General features: G+C 53.5%; 1 protein-coding gene across 1 annotated transcript in view; it reads right to left on the bottom strand.

Moving 5' to 3' along the window:
- The window catches only part of SIM1 (SIM bHLH transcription factor 1), a 47,651-nt gene extending 31,035 nt beyond the window's left edge, over positions 1–16,616 (bottom strand). The window contains exons 1-8 of the mRNA XM_059835604.1: positions 16,442–16,616; positions 5,416–5,498; positions 4,267–4,356; positions 4,026–4,134; positions 3,831–3,916; positions 2,435–2,634; positions 2,216–2,322; positions 1,178–1,325 (exon numbers count right to left, since the gene is read on the bottom strand). Coding sequence (XP_059691587.1) covers positions 1,178–1,325; positions 2,216–2,322; positions 2,435–2,634; positions 3,831–3,916; positions 4,026–4,134; positions 4,267–4,356; positions 5,416–5,498; positions 16,442–16,616 — 998 coding nt within the window. The remainder of the gene's footprint in view (positions 1–1,177; positions 1,326–2,215; positions 2,323–2,434; positions 2,635–3,830; positions 3,917–4,025; positions 4,135–4,266; positions 4,357–5,415; positions 5,499–16,441) is intronic.
- Between the last annotated feature and the right edge of the window lie 906 nt (positions 16,617–17,522).

Raw genomic sequence — 17,522 nt, 5'->3', positions numbered from 1 at the left:
CAGGCGCTGTGATCCGCATCCCCTTCCCCACCCCACCAGCCGCGTCTGCACACACGATGAGAGCCGTTGCCTCCGTAACGAGCCACTTCATTTTGGGAAGCACATCTTAAACCCGGCTACCAAACCACTCGCCACCTGTGCATGCACGAAACCCGCAACGGCAAGATCGTGATGCTGTCATCGCCTCAGTTTTGGGAGAGGGGAGAGAGTGCCTCTCAGGCGTTTCCAACACCTGCATTTGCCTCCAGAATAAAAAATGGACAGCGGAATAGGATCAGCCTCTAGGATCAACGAGGTACCGCCGACCTGACCGGCCCTAGGATCCTAATGAAGCATCAGTGCTGCCGCCCGCAGCTTCTGCCACGTCCAGAGGAGATGCTAACAACCGCAGTGATAAGCACTTCAGAACAGTCCGGCCGAGCTTCCCCTCCCTCCCTGGGCCTCTGTGGTTCAATTTAAGCAGCGTAGCTGGAGCACAACCTAGCAATCCCCGAATACAAGGACATGCGTTGGGATACACGGTATCTCAGCAGCCACTCTGATTTTTTTTTTTAAATTCTATTTTATTTTATTCTTAAAAAAGTTTAACTGACCCTTCTGGTCACCAAGTTTCTTTGTGGTTCACTGTAAGGATCGCTCTCCAAGAACAAAAAAGAAATCTCGGAGCTTTGATAGAGACTCTGGATGAAATTAAGAACTTCAAACCCCAGATTTTTGAAAAGAAAAACAGATGTCCTGTTTGTTGAGTATAAATAACTCCGTACGTGAAAACCTTTTTTTTTTTACGCTGCATTAAATTTTATTTAATGCTGGGTGTATTTAAACTGTAAAAAAAAGGGGGGGTGGAGGCAGCAAAATATGTGGGTGACAAACCTCTAAATCTTTTCCCCTCTCGAAAGAGGAAGAAACAGGCAGACGGGAAACCCTTCATCTAGATGAAAGTGTTCAATGTGTTTCCTAGCAGACCTGGCGAGCCTGCCCTGGTCAGTGCGGCAGCGAGGGGGCTTAGCAGCCGCGTTCGGGGGAGAGGAGGGCGGGAGGAGCGGCCGCCGGGCCGAGCCCGGCCCGCAGCGCTGCCCTGCGCGGGGCGCACAGGCAGGTGCCGCCGCCGGGCGCTCGGCCCCGCTCGGCCCCGCTCGGCCCCGCGCAACTTGGAGCGGCCCTCGGGCTGACTTACGTGAGGACGTAGTTGACGCTGACGATGCAGTGCGGGCGGGACGAGCGGCTGTTGTGCACGATGGTGGCGTAGCTCTGCACCCACACCCAGCCGCCGTGCTTGGCCAGGAAGCGGTAGTACTTGGTGGTCACTTGCCCTTTCACCAGCACTGCGGGGACAAAGCGGGGAGAGCCTCAGCGCGGCTCCCGCCTCCGTTTTGATCGGCCCTGGGAAGGGGGCGCACACCCCCCAGACCCCCGTGGGCGAGGAACCCCTTAGCATATCATCGGGAAGCAGCGTGGACGGAAACCCCCGTGGGCAAGGGTGGTGGAGACCCCCGGGCAGGGCTGATCTCAGCCCCTGAGACTCGGGGCACTCGTTATCCGAGGCTGTTCGGGGAGATTGGAGGGTCAGGGTGAGTACACCGGGGGGCTGAATCCCCCCACCCAACCCCACCCCGACATGTCGTCTTCGAGATTTAATTCTATAAATTTGGCTTTGGGTTTTATCTCTTCTCGTTACATTCTCTGTAAGGAAACTTACCGGAAATTAATATCTTTTATTAATCTATCAATGTATTAATGTCATCATGATATCAAAATAGAATAAAGAACAGCTCTCCGAATCGGGCTCACTACTGCAGTCAAAATTAGATACACAGATAAGATTTGTGAGACTTGGTGGAAGTGGAACAAAAGTATTTGGATTTCACTGGCATGGCTTTTTGGAGCAAGAAAAAAGGGTTTTTCCTAACCGGAATTTGAAGTGAACTGAGCGCCTGAGGTTTGTGCAGGGGAGTTCTTGTCCTGCAACCGGGAGCTGAGGAGGGAAAAATAGCCTTTGTTGCCGATCCCCACCCTCCTGCCTCCAGCTCGGAGTTCAGTCTCTAACGACTTGTTTCCTCAAAAACTGCTGCAGGTTTTGCCTATTCTCCCCTCCGGTGAGCTGGCTTTTCTCGTTCCGACCTAGAGGTAAATCCTAACAAACCCAAAGTCCATCTGCAGAGGGAGAAGGCGGGGGGCGAGGGGCCGGGTCTCTACAAGAACATCATCTCCTTACACAAGTGATGCGCGCATCGCAGGTGGAAGGTGTCACAGCCGTGGACGTGGTGGTAAAGGGTCTTCTCTATCAAGTCCTGGGGCTCGTAACCTGTTAGCTCAGCTACCCTGCAAGAGACACAAGCAGCAACTATCAGTGGGTGAGAGGACAGGAGAGGAGGCCTGGGGGAGAAGAAGACAGGGGCTACGGGAATAGATTTGGAAATAACCCCATCTCTACCTGGAGTCTAAGAATATGAGCTTCATGTCTAGGCTGGCCCGAAACATGAACATATTGCTGTGGAGCTTGATCTCCGTCACGGCGCTGGGCGGCAGCGAGTGGCCCACGGCGACCAAGCCAACGTTTTGGTAGCAGCCGTCGAAGGGGGACATGTCCAGGCTGTACTGCCGGATCTTCAGGTACCCGCTGCAGTGAATGACCTGCCGGAGACACAGGAAAGCTCGGGGGCTGCCTAGCAGGGGGGGAGGGTGTGCTGCGACAGGCGTCCCTCCCCGCGGAGGGGACCCCAACAGGCCCACCCGCCGCCCCGGCTGGTGCCGGTGTGGCTGCCGGCTGCCCCGGAGTGGCTGCCCCACGCTACCGCTCCGGCGGAGCGGCACTGTCTGCGGGTTTTTTGCTTTTCTGCTTGGGTTGGGTTTTTTTCCATACGAGAGTTCAGCACTGATCTAAGGCCCATTAAAGTCAACGGGATTTTTTTTTTCCACCGACTTAAGTGGTTTTTGGACCACCTCCTAACTACGCTTTTATTATTCTTCTAAAAAGGAAAGACGCGGAAGTGCCAAGCCAGCTACAACTTTGTAATGAAGAGTGTATGCGTGTGAGAGAAAGAGTTTACATGTGTGCATATGTCACATGTGTAAGATATGTCTATTATATAGATAGAGCAGACGCGATCCGTAGCCAGAATGTATCTTTGGACGTAGATTTAGGTAGGTCTCCTAAATGTATCCTTGCAGATGACTGCTGTGTACTTTCAGTCTTACTTTTCTATTATTAGGGTGTTTCTTCCTGGAGTCATTTCAACAGATGTTCTTGTTCTACGGCACGTCGTGGCACAACATCTCCTTGGGTTATAGGTACCCACCGCTCTCCGGCGTTGTGCAGCTGACACAAAAGCGTGGAGAAGGGAGGAGAGCCGGGGCTGTGCCCACCGAGGAGCCCTGAGCAGCACCGTGTGAAAGAAACACTCGGGCAAACCCCTTGACTTGAAGAGCTGCCTCTGAAGCTGACGAGTTAGCCAATAAAGAAATAAATTAACCCAGGGCTCCCATCGTGTCACCTGGCAGCTTCCACAGACACCTCGGGAACGTCGGTGGTTGTGCGAGCTTCAGTTTAAAAAGCAAAATAAAACAAAAAAAAAAAAAACCCCACGGGGAGCTCGAACGCCTGGTTTTGTGGTTTGAGCTCTTTAACCTGAAACTCCGAGAGAAACTCTGGCTCTGAACCACATGAAAGAGTACCGGGCTGGGACAGCCCCCGCGAGCAGAGGGCTCATCCCCGCTCCTGCCCCCGTTATCACCGCCCGCCCTGCGTGCTCGGCGCTGCCGGCGCAGGGGCGCGGGAAGCCGGGGGGGGGGGGGGGGGGGGGGGGGGCGTCCTGGCCGTGGGCACGCACCTTGTAGCCCCCGCAAGTCAGGCCCGCGTTCCTCTTGGCCAGGACGCACTTCATCCTCAGGAAAAAGGACCTCTCGATCTCGTACTCTGGGAGGGGGGAAAAGGCAGAGGTGGGGTGAGCCGCGGGTTCCGCCGCCTCTGCGCGGTCCTCTCCGCAGCCGCGCAGGCCAAGCGGGGGGCGGACTGTGTACTTTACCCTGCACAAAGTGCGAGTGGTAGGGCTGGTGGGCCGTGAGCACCGCCGTCATCTCATCGTGGTCGGCGGGGTGGATGTACTCGTAAATGCTATTGCCGGTCAGCTCTACCTGTGAGAGAGGAGCGGGGGGGGGGGGAGGAAGGGGTTCATCGCCGGCGCCGCTCACCCTCCCCGCACGCACCTCCCCTGTCAGCCGGGGGGGACAAGCAGGCACGGGGGCTTAGCAGCCCCCCCAACGTACCTGCGACAAGCCCAGGTGCACCGAGGCGGTCTCCGAGATGTACATGATCTTGCCATCCGGAGCCACGACAAATATGAAACCGTCCAACGTCTGCAGAAAAGGGTTGAGGGGCGGGAAGTATAAGAGTATCAACAGATAGACAGGTAGATCCACCCATGAAGAGAGATAGATCCACGAAGTACCTGTCCCTCGGATTTATTTTAGCAAACGGGCGCCCCTGTTCAGGCTGTGATTATTCAAAAAGTTGGAAGGCAATGGGCAAGTCCTAGACAGGAATCCCTCTAACGCTCCTGGACCCCTGAGATACAACCCACTTCTCAGAGGGGCCGAACTCAGAAGTAATGCAACATGCCTGGGAAGTATCTAAGAAGAGGTCCTGGCTGCCCGGTGATTAATATGTCCGTCCCAGAAATCCTGAATACTTCCATCCCATTTCAAATGTCACTGGGGGTTTAGCGCTTGGATATTTGCTAAGGAGACTTTAAACGAGCCAGGAGGATCTAAAACTCTCCGCAGTGTAAATAAGGGACGAGACAATTTGTCAGGCACGTTTCAGCAGACGGAGGTGGGACTTCTGGGTGTGCCGAGGGTAGAATAGGCCCCCAAAAGGCCACACAGCCCCACGAAAAATGCGTGGTGATGGTAACCGCGAATATTCCTTGATATTTCAGACCGCAGTGAGTTTTCAAATGTGTCCTACCTGATTTGTGCCTATGCTAATTTCTGTATCTGCTGAGCCCTTCTGTCCAAGACAGCCTCCCCCAACCTGTCCCTAGGGCCTCTCCCTGTCTCTACACCACCCTGAGCTTCAGCACATTGACGGGACTTGTCACCTTGTTAATAATTTGGGGAAAAGTCATCATGCTCCTTTATCCCGGCACACCGGAATACGCTGTGAGTCCCTCGCTGCGGACCCTGTGTTGGACGATGCTGGGGCAAAGGACCCAGAGGGACCAAACCGGAGCCCCATTAAAGCGCACGACGTTCAGCCGCGACGGTTCGTATTTCTGAAGCTGTTCCCCTCTCGCCCCCCTCTTTATGAAACACGTGAACAGTTAAAAATTAGTCAAGGTGGCAATTAAAGGCTCAGAAGAGGGAATGATTTCTTTAATCATTAATACCATATGGCTGTCGTTTCCAGACCAGTACCTGCAAAAGATGGGATCCCAGTTCCCGGCCAACGTTATCCAGCGGGCTGGTTCGGCTAGAGTGGCCCCAGGCTTCTCCAAGTCCTGTTTATTTGAGACACACACACAAAAAAAGTAAGGTGAGGAGATGAAAAATTGACTCGTGTTAGCCTGCTGGAGAGGAACTTTTTTTTCATTATTTTGGCTTGTATTCGCTCTAAAACACGTATACATGTAATCTTGGGAAAACTAGACATGATTTCGTTGCACATAGGAGCCTCTTTTGTGGATTTTTTTTAAAAGATCTAACTCCCGTGAGAGAAAAATACCAAAATACCTATTCTGAGTGAACAGTGAAGTTCATTCCTAAGACCTAAGTGATATAGCGTGCCAGATAAAAGGGCTTTTTAGTGCTGCCTTCGGCTACTAGGAACTGGCTCCTTGAACGTCAGGGAAAGCGCCTTTCTCCTAACGTCACCGAAGGGATCCTGGACGACACTGAGAGCTATTTAAAATTGAAGAAAGGGGAGTGCTGGGGGAAGCCTTTGATGTCGAGAGAAGGATGCGGTTAACGTGTCACGACAGTGTCTGGGAAGAGAAACCTCTTGGCGGCGGGCAGGCCAGCGGTGCGGATCGGTCCCGCCAGCACCTGAGCCCGGCCCGCGGGGGGGTCCTCCCCCTGCAGAAGGCAGAGCTGGGCCACAACCTGCCGGGTAATTAGCCAGCAGGCTTTGGAGGGGGAGTGATAAGGACGGGCTTAGACCCCCTGCTCGCCAGAGATCATTTTCCAGTTTGATCTGTGAGCTCCTGCCTCTTTCTCTCTTCGCGGCCGCCGTCCTCTCACCTGGAAGGTTTGTAATTACCTGTTTGGAGAGGGAGAGACGAGCGACCAGATGCGACTCCTCCGGTTCTCCCCCAGCCCCGTGTTAAAACGCTTTCCTTTTTAGTGATCTCCACTGAAGCCCACGAAAACCAAACTACCTGTCGCTAAGCCGAGCGCAGTTTCACGGCTGCGGTAAGGCGCTTCTGGGGCGGCCCAGGCAAGTCACTGCCCGACGGCACGGACCGTCCTCCCCTCCTCCCCACGAAGCCGGGTCTCCGGGGTTCACCTCCCTCCCCACCATCCCTCCTCCCCGCTGCTCTGGCAGACGGGATGGGTCTCTCTGCACAAGGGACGATCTGCCTCCAAACAGCCCCCTCCAGAAATTAATCTCTCCGGACCTGCCTATTGTTTCAGACGCCGCTTGTTTTCTCCTATGCAAAATCAGGAGGAATAAAAGCCAGATGGAGATTACGCCACCGGAGTAAAACTATTTACGGGCGATGCCTTTTCACAGCGCTGTTGCTGAAATAGTTTAAACGGGGCAGTTAAAACCTTCTACGCTTGTGCCATGAAATAAGGCTCAGCCTGACACGCACAGACACTAAGATAAAGTAAAAGGGAGGAAAAAACCCACACAAATCCTGACTGATGGCCGGGGTTCGGATGACCCGGGGGAGGCGAGAGCCGAGCCGGCGAGGTGTCCCTCCCGCAGGGCGGGCTCGGGGAAGGCAGGACCCCATTTTCCGGCTATTTCGACGCAAACAGGCGGGGTGGCGACAGCAGGCAGCCGCGGGCATCCCTCGCTATTGACCGGCTTCACCTAGCTGTTTGCCGGTCTAAACAAAGCTAACGATTTCTTCCGCGCTGTTTGAACGGGGCATCCCACGGCGGTCGTCGCCACCCCCCCCCCCCCCCCCCCCCGCCGAAGCGCCGGGGCGATGCGCCCCTCTCGTCCCCGCCTTTCCCTCTCTTCTCCCACCTTCCTCGTCCACCTCCTCACGCCAACTTTTCTCTTCACCGCTCTTACATTTCCTGCCTTCCTCCTTAACTTCACAGCCCTACAAAAGCAGGGGCATTTCTCTGGCCTGGCGCCCATCTCGCAGCCCCAGCATGTACCAGAGGGCTAGTCCAAAACAGGCTCCTTCCCATTAATTCCTCCACGCCAATTAACGGGGACCCAGGGACTTTTTCCCGACTCCCTGGGCTTCACTCCCCCCTTGCGCCTTCCGGAGCGGGCGGACCCGCGGGGGATGCACCGGGGGCTCCGCAGGCACCTCCGCCCCCTCCCCGGGGGAGCCAGCCGACAGGACGGAGGGTCACCCCCGCCCGCCGAAATCAGCAAGGAGCTGGCAAATCTTGCGCAGCTTCCAGGGAAAGAGAAAAACCCGCTGTGTATTTGTTTTTCCCGAGCTCCTCGGAGGTTTCTCTGCCGGGGAGCCAGGACGGCCCGGTAGAGCAGAGGCGGCCAAGGCGGCTCCTTGCGATGTCCCCCCACCTGGAGGGAAATCTGAATGACAGGTTTCTGTATGCAGGGCTAAATCTGCGCTCCCCGCCTATGCCTTCAGTTGTTTATTAATCGAAGTTTACGGCTCTAATTATTCTTCTTCTAAAAGGGAAAATAACCCGACCCCGGCGGGTTAATGAACAGCTCACGGGCATTACAGGTTAACCTCCCCCCGGGAAGGCGGTTCTTCACGGGGCGCTGAACTCCTCGCTGTGTTTCAGGTGGAAACCCCGCGCTGCTGGGCTGTGTCTGCTAATGGTTGATAATTAAACGCTTTCACTTGTCTACCTGAACCGGCTTTTTGAAATCCTATCACGAGACGATTCTTTGTGCTTCCCGGATGTTTCAGCACTTTCAAGTCGGAGGCTATTTCTATTCAACGCCAAGTCCAGCCTATCCCAAATCGACGGGCTCTCCTGATGTCCCTTAAATACTGGTTTTGAAGATTATACGAGAAAACCTCTCCTTTTCTGTCTATTCGCTTTAACATCCAATTTCCTTTTATCGAGGGAGCAAACTGTTATTTCTTGCACTTGACCTACCGCAGAAAATTCTGCAAATCCTTTGATTGTCTATTTAAAACAAAACAAGGAAATCAGCTCTCCCTTTTGCTTCAGGATTACGCTTGGAAACAAGACCTAAAGATTCGCTTGTAATTTGGAGAGCCAACAGCATAATAGGTTTGGAATAGAAACAAGCAGCTTTGTGAGGGGAAGGATAACTAAATCGTTTTTAGGCAAAGGATTTTCCCAGCTAAAGCGGCCGAAGACAAAGCAAAACATAATCTATTTTGGACGATTTCCAAGATATGTCACATTAACCTTAGCAGATAAAATTTGCTTTCTTCCCCGCGTCCCCTCCCCCTCCAAGGTCTGGTTTATCATATTTACATAAGTAGCCTTAGAAGGGATGTATCTATTAAGGATCTAAAGAGCTGGCGAGCTCACATTTCATTTGGAAATAGAGGCGAAGTTTTACTGTTGCTTAACACTTGATGCATTGTAGAACCATTTCCATTTAAATACCCCCGACCCACGGATTACCTCAATGGACTGGCTGCATGGGTTTTTTAATTTCCTGAAAATGAGATTTCGATTTCTAAAACAAGAAACCAATTAGTAACCAAATGAGGCGAAGTAGATCCACTAAAATTGACCTAATCCCATAGGCACCATTTAGGCCAGTTCTTGGAGAATGAATGATGAGCAACCGTCTAGCGTACGCTCAAGGCATCATCCAGCTGTGTTATTCAAGCAGCAAAAATAAATGGATCGAGCTTTTCTTTCGGAATGAATTTGATACTCTTGACAAAATGTAGATTATAGGCTGCTACCTAACAATCCCCTCCACTCGAGGATTTTTTTTTTTTTTTCCCTAAGAAGATAAAACATTCGGGCCACAAGAAAGTGTCCACCGTCGGGAGGAAGGGGAAAAAAAAAAAAAAAAAAGCAAGGCATTTTAGCCAGGCTGTTGCTTAGTTTGCGAACAACAGTCTCGTTACCTAACAGCATGCGCCGGGACTGCGCCGAGACTGCGCCTGGACTGCGCGGATCCTGCTCGGAGAGAGCGTGCTGACTCATCGTTTCTCTCAGCACTTCCCAATGGAAAACCACTGCGCTTTCCACATCAAAAAGCATCTCAGTCGGTTTCATGGGACAGCTACACCGGTCACCGGCGAGTCCGTGTGAAACGCCTTCTCCCCAGCCGTGCCCACCCCCGGCACTAGGCAAGCCGGTCCCCGCCGGCAGCCTGCCCCCCAAGCCAGGCTGGCGGCCAGCTCCGCAGCGCTCGGCTGCGTTGGCCCTGTCCTCAGCGTTTGATTGATGCAAGCCTTGATGCCGGCAGCCAATGGAGGGGTTGGGTGGATATCGTCCCTACCCAGTGGCGTTATTGTCGCAAGAAGCTCCTCTGTCCCACAGAAGGGGGAAGAGATTCCTCAATCATTTCTAAAGTGATCTAGGCAAAGCCGGAGGCAGGCAGGCGCAGGGAAATGAGGCTCCAGGAGGCCCGGGCAGATCCTTGGCCCTGGTTGATCTCCGGGTTACTTGTCCCTCTGTGAGCATCTGCAGCGCAGAACCCACCTCGACCCCCTCCTTTGTCTGGCAATAGCAAAGGGGGGCGGGGGTGGGGGTGGGGTGGCCAGAAGATACAAGCCCTTATCTACTTTGTGTTGATTTGCCGGCTTTTAAAAGCGGTTACTACGATTTCCCCCACGGACTATCCGTCATGAAATCTCAGCGCAATCCGGATTCACGGTAGCGAAAACAACGGCAGAGCGAGCGATTTGACGCCCCCGTTTAAAAATCGCTTAGCGGAGAGCCCAGCCTGAGCTCCAGATCCGCTCCTTTGCGGGGCCGGGCTTTGAGGGGCAGCTACCTCCGGGGGACGACGCACACTCCTGGGGACCCCCCCCCCGGGGGCTTGCCCCTGCACCCTGCCTGGCCGCGCTGCCCGCACCGCCCGGCGAGGCCCACGGGCGCGGTTAGCGGTGCGAGGCCCCACGGAAGCCGTGCACGCCGGGTAGATGCTGGCTTGGAGACGGGGCCCCGTAGGCAGAGTTTTCTCCCGTTGCTGAGGCTGGGGGGGAGGGAGAGGCGCAGGGGGCCCGCCCGGAGGCAGCCCGTTGCTGCGGGGCTGCGCTGGGCGCCGGCCCGCCGGGGCGGCAGCCGGGACCCTTGCCTAAACCGGGTCCAGGGAGCTCCACCGCGCGTTTCGCTTCCAGGCGCTTCTTAAAACTCCCTCCCCGGGCAGCGGCCCCCGCCGCCCCGCTCCCGGGCTTTCCCCGCCGCCTCCCGTGGACGTCCCCGCTCGCTTTTGTTTCGCTGCGTTTGCTTTGCCCTTTTAACAGCCGCTCTCTGCCTGTTAAAGATGGAGGAGAGGCAGCTCGCCCGCCGCCCGCCCCGCTGGGGATGCTGACCCCGCGGAGGGGGAGGGATGCGGGACCCCCAGGCACCTCCGCCCCGGGGCTCGCCCCTTCCCTGCGGCACCGAGGCAGGCCGGGCCCCGCCAGCCTCCCCCACGGCGCTGGGGAGGCCGAGGAGGGGCGGCCCGGGCCCGGCGGGGCTGCCCCGCCGCGGGGCAGCCGGTCCCGCCGGGCCCCTCTCCCTTCCCGTCCCCGCACGCCGGCTTCGTGCAACCTGCTCGGCGAAGCCGCTCGTAAAGCTTTACGGCGGCCACGGGCATTTCACCTCCGCGTGCAGCTCGTAAAGCAGCACCTTCCCTATCTCCCCATCGCCCTTCGCTGGCACTGCTGCTGCCTTGTACCCCTCCCTGCCGCTGCTCTGGGGAGAAGCGGGGCGCGGGCAGTTGTTTGGGGAGAGGCAGGCAGGACGGCTCGGTCCCCGTCTTCAAGGCGGTCGTTTTCCCTCGCTGACCAGGGAAAATGACAAATAGCAGCGCCGGGAGCCGCAGGGACAGAAGCTGTACGTCCCAGTCACCGGCAAGGGAAAAGGCAACTGGATGTTGTATCGAGGAATTAGCTTGATTCGATTAACCATTTAATTAAACAGTCTACCGCCAGCGCTCCGTTTTGCCATCGCCTAACGCCCGACAGGGCTGATTTCTCAGTCAATTTAACAGGCAGTGGTTAATGATAACTCAAAATCTCCGCCAAATGAGGCTTCTGTGAAGGAGTGGGTCGCCGTCAGAGTGTTCAGATGAAATGGAATAAGCTATGTTTAAAAAAAAAAAAAAAAAGCTGCTCATTTCCAACTGCCTGCGGATGCCATTAGCAAGGTTTTGTAAAGATTTATTATCTCGGTAAATCACATGTGTTCATTTGAAGCAGAGATAAGTTAGCATCCCGCTTTCTTTATAAAAATGATAATAAAAGGGAGGAAAAGTCCTGTTGACTAAACAAACAACCCTATTAAGAAAACGGTAGTGGAAATAATGCCGAGACCGATTCACTCTAGAAAGAAATACCAGCATTTTGGCACACACGGGGTAACGGAATTGCGCTCTGAAATGCAAACAAACGGAACCATGCCCGAATTGGAGAGTGGGGGGGGGGGGGGAAATCAGGCAAATTTTCTTGCGCCAACTACTTAGTCGCTTCTACAGAAGATGCAAACTCAAATAGCCCTTATTCCGTATAAACTGGGGAGAGAAGGGATTGCACCAACGCACTTGCGAACACACACTATTTATATGCGAGTTGAAAAATACCCTCCGACATTAAAACGGCCGTATGTTACCAAGAAGGGAGAGGATGCTTCTAAAGAAAATATGGTGTTTTCCACTCATCTCGCTTTAGTATTCTTTCTAACACATAAATCTGCTTTTTCAGCGATCATGCTAGTAGTTTAGTTCTGCACTTCACATTTTAAGTTCACATCAAAACTGGAATTATACAGAGAGGCAGCGTGGAGAGTAAACTGCAGCTTAAATGAGAAAAACTTCTGTAAGAAAATAAACACTGAAACCTAATGCTCAATCATTTCCCTTAGCAGTAAGAAAAACAGCATTAAATCACCTATCCACGTGGGAAACTGATTTTTTTTTTCCTGCTGATCTCTTACCCCTTTAAAATAAAACAAGATTAAGGGTTTCAATATTGAAATGTTAACCATCCTGATTCGGCGAAAGTTTATGTAAACGGAGCCTCTGCTTTTGTCTCGAAAATCAAACGCCTGTCCGCGCCGAAACGGTCCGTCCCCACTAGGAGAGAGGCTGCAAACCCTCCTTTTCCCTCTGCGTTCGCGCGGGGAGAATAGGACCCTCAAAATATTCCTGACTAAAAAAGAAAAACAAAAACCCCAAACAAAACCAACCAAAGAAAAAATTATTTATTGCGCCACTTGGTTTTTTAGTTGTTGTTGGTTTTGATTTTTTTTCCCTCCCTTCACTTTTGGATACTGGCGAGGGTCAGTAAAGACTTACCCCGCTAGTTACAGCGACCGGATCTTTTTTGAAGAAAAATTCTTTTAGTGCTTCGACATTCCGGAGATTTTTCCAGACATTTTTTGAGGCTACGTTACTTGCCGTTAACTGTTTAACGTTAAATTGCAATTTTAGGATATTTTTAAAATGAACATTATGCCACGAGTGAATTTATTAGGAAGTTCTCCTTAAAAAAACAAATCTTCCTTACAGTCCTCAGCGACTTAGCGGATCTTCAGCCTCTTCAAAAGCTGTCTGATCGCCGAAAACTACTATACGTCTTATGGGCCCTCTCCTGAGACAGCAGAGTTTTAGCGCTGAAATGATGCAAGCTACCTAAGCCGCTGAACGCTTTTCGCCCTTGACAGTTTTAGTCTGCAGGAGACCTAGTAAAGTGAAATCAGGGGTAGAGAGAACAACCAAGGCGTTTTAACAGCCTGTGAGAATTAGACAGCCATTACGAGAGGGAGCTCGCTGGAAAATCTCTGCTCAGTTTACCAAATTTATTCGGTGCTACCGATTTGTGTTTAGATTTCTGGGGGTGAGACGGAAACTGCACGGTGATGATCCTGCATGTGTGACTCTCCTGGCATTTTACTCCCAGAAAACTCTCTTGTTTCCAAAACGAACCCGAAATCTACCCACCTTCTCTCTCTCTAGCAACCTCTCCGACGTAAAAATATGCAGACAAAGGCACACCGATTCTTTCCGCCTGTCCCCCTGTCCCCAGCCCCGCTTGTGCGCGGCGATGAGGAGTGTACATCTTTCCGTACGTGATTATTTACAGCCAGCCCCTAAGCAAGCACTCTCCGGGCAGATGGAAATTCGCTCTTGTACCGGGGAGAGGGGGTGTGAGTTACACTGGAGTGCAGCTCACTCCTACGGAGGCAACGCTTCTCTATGGGGACTCCTCCAAGATGTCTTTAAATGTATGACATGACACTTCGCCGCGCTCCCGACCGTCCTGCTACCCATCTCCAGCCCTTGGCCAACTCCCCGGGTCTGTCCGGATGCTTGTATCGCTTTCCTCCCCAGGGAAAAACAAGCAAACGGACCCCCCGTTAAATCCATCCCACATCCCTACCCTGCCTCCTTCTTTCAGAAAGGCTTTTTTTCCTTTGGGTGCGCAATTTGCCCGGCTGCCGCTACCGGTCCTCCCTTCCCAGGGAAGCAATGCCTTCTTCTTCTGGCTGGGGGCACCGGGAGACCGGGATCGCCCCCCTCTTCCTCGCCTCCCCCCGCTGCAGCCGGACGAGCCGCAAGGGCCGGTGCCCAAGCACACCCGCGCCGGCAGCCCCAGCGACCACTCCTCCCGCTCCTGCCTCTTCCCCGGAGCCCCCGCCGCCCCCCGGGAAAATCGTCCGGCCCCAGGCTCGGCTCCCACACGGCCAGGCACAGGCGCAGCGCCGGAAGGCCGCCCGTGGGCGAATCGCTCGTGATGAATCGCGGCACGGGAGAGCGCAGGGAAAGCCGCGGCTCCGGGGCCGGGCCGGGCCGCGCTCCCCCGCCTCCTCGGAAGTACGTGGGAGGGAAAGGGAGCGCGCGTGGGGCCGCGGAAAACCCGCCCGGCGCCACGCCACGCCGCGGCCCCCGCTGCCGGGCCTCTGTGCCCAGCCCGCAGTGCCCCCCCGCCCGCGGCCCTGCGCGGGGATGCGCGGCTCGGGGCGGGGGGGGGTGGGGGGGGCGCGGCGGTCCCGCGCGTGGACCTGCCGCCCGCTCGGCGCCGTGCCTCCCGCGGCAGCGCGCCTCGGAGGGGCGAGCCCTCCCGTGCCTGCTCGCTGCCTTTCTTTTTAATTTGCAGTTGGCCTTTAATTAGGCGGCGAGGGCTCTGCTGCCTCCAAAGCCCCGCTCAGCCGCCCCCTCTGTCTCCGCGCTCAAATTAGCATCTGCTGCGGGCGGCAGCGGCCCCGGCCCCGGCGCACTTCGCCACACGGTTCCCCAGGGCATTCAGCCATCCTGCGCTGCCACCGAGGGACGGGGATCAGCTATTCTTCTCTTCCCATGATTACTCCCAGCCTACAAGCAACACCATATGCTTCTTCTGATCAAACAACCCGCTACATAGGCACGAGTAATTGACGAGACCTGCTCGAAATCACGCAGAAAGGTAGCCTACTGAGACCGCAGGAGTTGACAAATCACTGCTAATAATCCTTTTAGGAACATCACGGGCGGCAGGGTTTGCAATAGCTTTATTTTTATAAAGTATGCGCTGACAGTATAAAGGACAACTCGGTCTCCTCTGAAACAGAGGACTGCCCCGCGCAATGATCTTCAGGGTGGCAGATCTCAGAGAAGAGGGAAGTGGCTTGATGGAGCCTTTAATTATTATTTTTTGAAGGTTTCGGGTGTTACAGCTTTCATTTACCCCTTCTTTGGTTCTAAGTGACTCGGGGATACGGCACGCTGTTTAAAGAAATTATTGCAAGATGCACTAGATTAGAAATTACTGCTGTGGACTTTAGGTATAAGCGTTCATACATAAACGGGGGTTGGGGGGTGAGGGGGGTGTTCCTCCCCCAGTCCAAATGACTGCCCGATTGCATATTCACTTTTAAAACGTAGAATTAGGACCAGTAGTTCACAGACGTAATCAGGTAAAAAACCAAACAAACCAACAACAACAAAAAACCCAAGCAAAACAAAACCAGGCCATATACCCACTCTTGATTTGTGAAACACAGTAGACAGACAGACCGACCCGCTCGAGGTATAGCTACAGAAAACAGAGGGACATGTCTGTATTACGATGGTTTTTGTACACACCCTTTTCAACGAAAGATGCAGCAAATTTTGTTACTACGTCCGGAAATAAAAGCTCTTAATACTTTTTCTTTCATGCAGATTATCTCTTAATCGAGTTGATCTAAATAAAAGATTCGTGGAGTATTTTTTATTTTTTCCCCCTACATCTTATAAAAGCAATAGAGTGAGAACACGGGAGAACTTTATTCCGACCCTCTTAACTTTCTGTGCTGTTTGTTTTTCTTGGCAGCCGGTCTAGAAGCCCCCAGACGGTGGCTTTAAATCCTAATTCTACTTAAAAGCAAGGAATACTTTAGGACGCTGAAGTCGGCTTTTGCTAGACAGGCGGGAGCGTTGCTGCTGCCGTGGAAGTCAACGTGAAGTTTACTATTGCCTGACCGGGGAGGAGAATCAGGCCCAGACTCGGACGCTGGGCTTGCAGCGTTGGGCGGGCAGGGGGATTGAGTATGTCTGAGTACAAAACGCCTGTTAAGAATTTCCGAGGTGGATTAACGCCCTCAAACTGCCCTAATGATCCTCCGAGCGAGACACATCACAGTTATGATGCGATTTGGTGCACTTGGCTTCTTTATTTAGGCTGTGTTTGTGTGTGTGTGCGCACGCCTGTACGCGTGTGCTGTACCTGTAAAGCGCACCTTTGCTCGATACTTGAACTAAGGCTTTAGGACTTTGCATAGACATATGTAAATATTTACCCATATATTAACTCCCCCCGTAGTATGGCTATAAATAGGGGTGAATCGTCCCCTCTTTCGCCACGCACGTGCTTGGAGGGGGGATGCACATCTTACTGGGAGACTGGGGGGAAAGAAAACCCGTGTTTGCTTTAGCAGAACACGCAGCAGACCTCAGTGCCTTCAAGTGTTGACAAAAGCACCGTAAGTCCCCAAACAAACCTGTCATAGGGACTAAAGGGAAAGTATTTACGACAGAGAAAAGTGACAGCGGAGAGCACCCTACCTCCGAGCACACCACCCCATGCGATTTACTTTTTTTTTTTTTTTTTTTAAATAAAAGCCACAAGCGACACCTGGATCGGAATGGAAATAGAGGCGAATAGGCATTACCACCTACCTTCTGGAAAAACCACCCTCATTTTTAAATAGCTGGTGGTGAGTCTGATTATGGATGCTTTGTCCAGCTGAGAGGTGATGGCGGAGGGCAGGGGTAGTAATTTAGCCAGTTCATAAAATTCACTGTTTTCTTTCTCCCGTCTAGTCCGGGCAGCATTTTTGGACTTCTCTTTCATCGTGTTTTTTTCCCCCTTCCTTCCTACAATTTAAACTCCAGAGATTCATCCAAAGGTGGAAGGGAAACTTTCAGCTGCAATTCATCTCTCCGAAGCATCAGGCAGTGATTCTGAGCGCGGCCATTACTCTGAGAAACCGTCCAGTTGCGTAAAATGCAAACAAGTATTGAAGACCAGAGAGATGTTTTTAAAAAAAAAAAAAAATTATCTGAAAAGCAGAGTCAATCGGATGGGAAAGGCATTTATCCAATGCAGCTCAGAGACTCCAAGCAGCTGCAGGGAAAAAAAAAAAAAAAATGCTAAAAGCTTGCGGCACCAGACAGCAACCAAACGAGGTATTTCTGGCCTTTTTTCCTACTCATGGCGGGCAGCATAGCTCCTCGGAAGAGGGTCATAATAATCCCATTTCTTCCCGTGATCCGCTGTCAATCCGAGGCCCGAAACGCCCGGCCGTGGGCTGCCTCCCAGGGCGCTGGGTGACTTCCCGGGAGCCTCTGTGAAGACAACAGCAGTCCTGGGGTGAGAGAGCCGCTACACAACGCCGCAGCGGAGCCGCGAGAAATAATAATCAACAAACAGCCTCCGGCGGGTGTAGTATTTTCTCCCACCAGAGGGGAAAAAAAAAAAAAAAGAAAAGAAGTATTTTTTTACCATCCAGCACGCCCGTAGAGGAGCCTGCCCCGCACTCTCCTCCCACAGCCCTCGCCCTCCCCAGCCCAGGTGTGCACGGCGTGACCAGAACGAAACCAAGGCAGAACCCGGCTCCCGGCAAAGGCGAAGGAGTTACCGGCCTCTTTCGGTGCTGGCAGGGCTGCGCCGTCCCCTCCGCGCTCCCCCGGGCTGGCACCGCGGCGGCGGCCAGACCTCCCCGCGCACCGCGCTGCCAGTCCCGCAGCGGGGCAAGCA

The sequence above is a fragment of the Gavia stellata genome, chromosome 2, assembly GCF_030936135.1.
Source record: "Gavia stellata isolate bGavSte3 chromosome 2, bGavSte3.hap2, whole genome shotgun sequence".
Lineage (NCBI taxonomy): Eukaryota > Metazoa > Chordata > Aves > Gaviiformes > Gaviidae > Gavia > Gavia stellata.
This window is presented reverse-complemented; position numbering and strand designations above follow the sequence as displayed.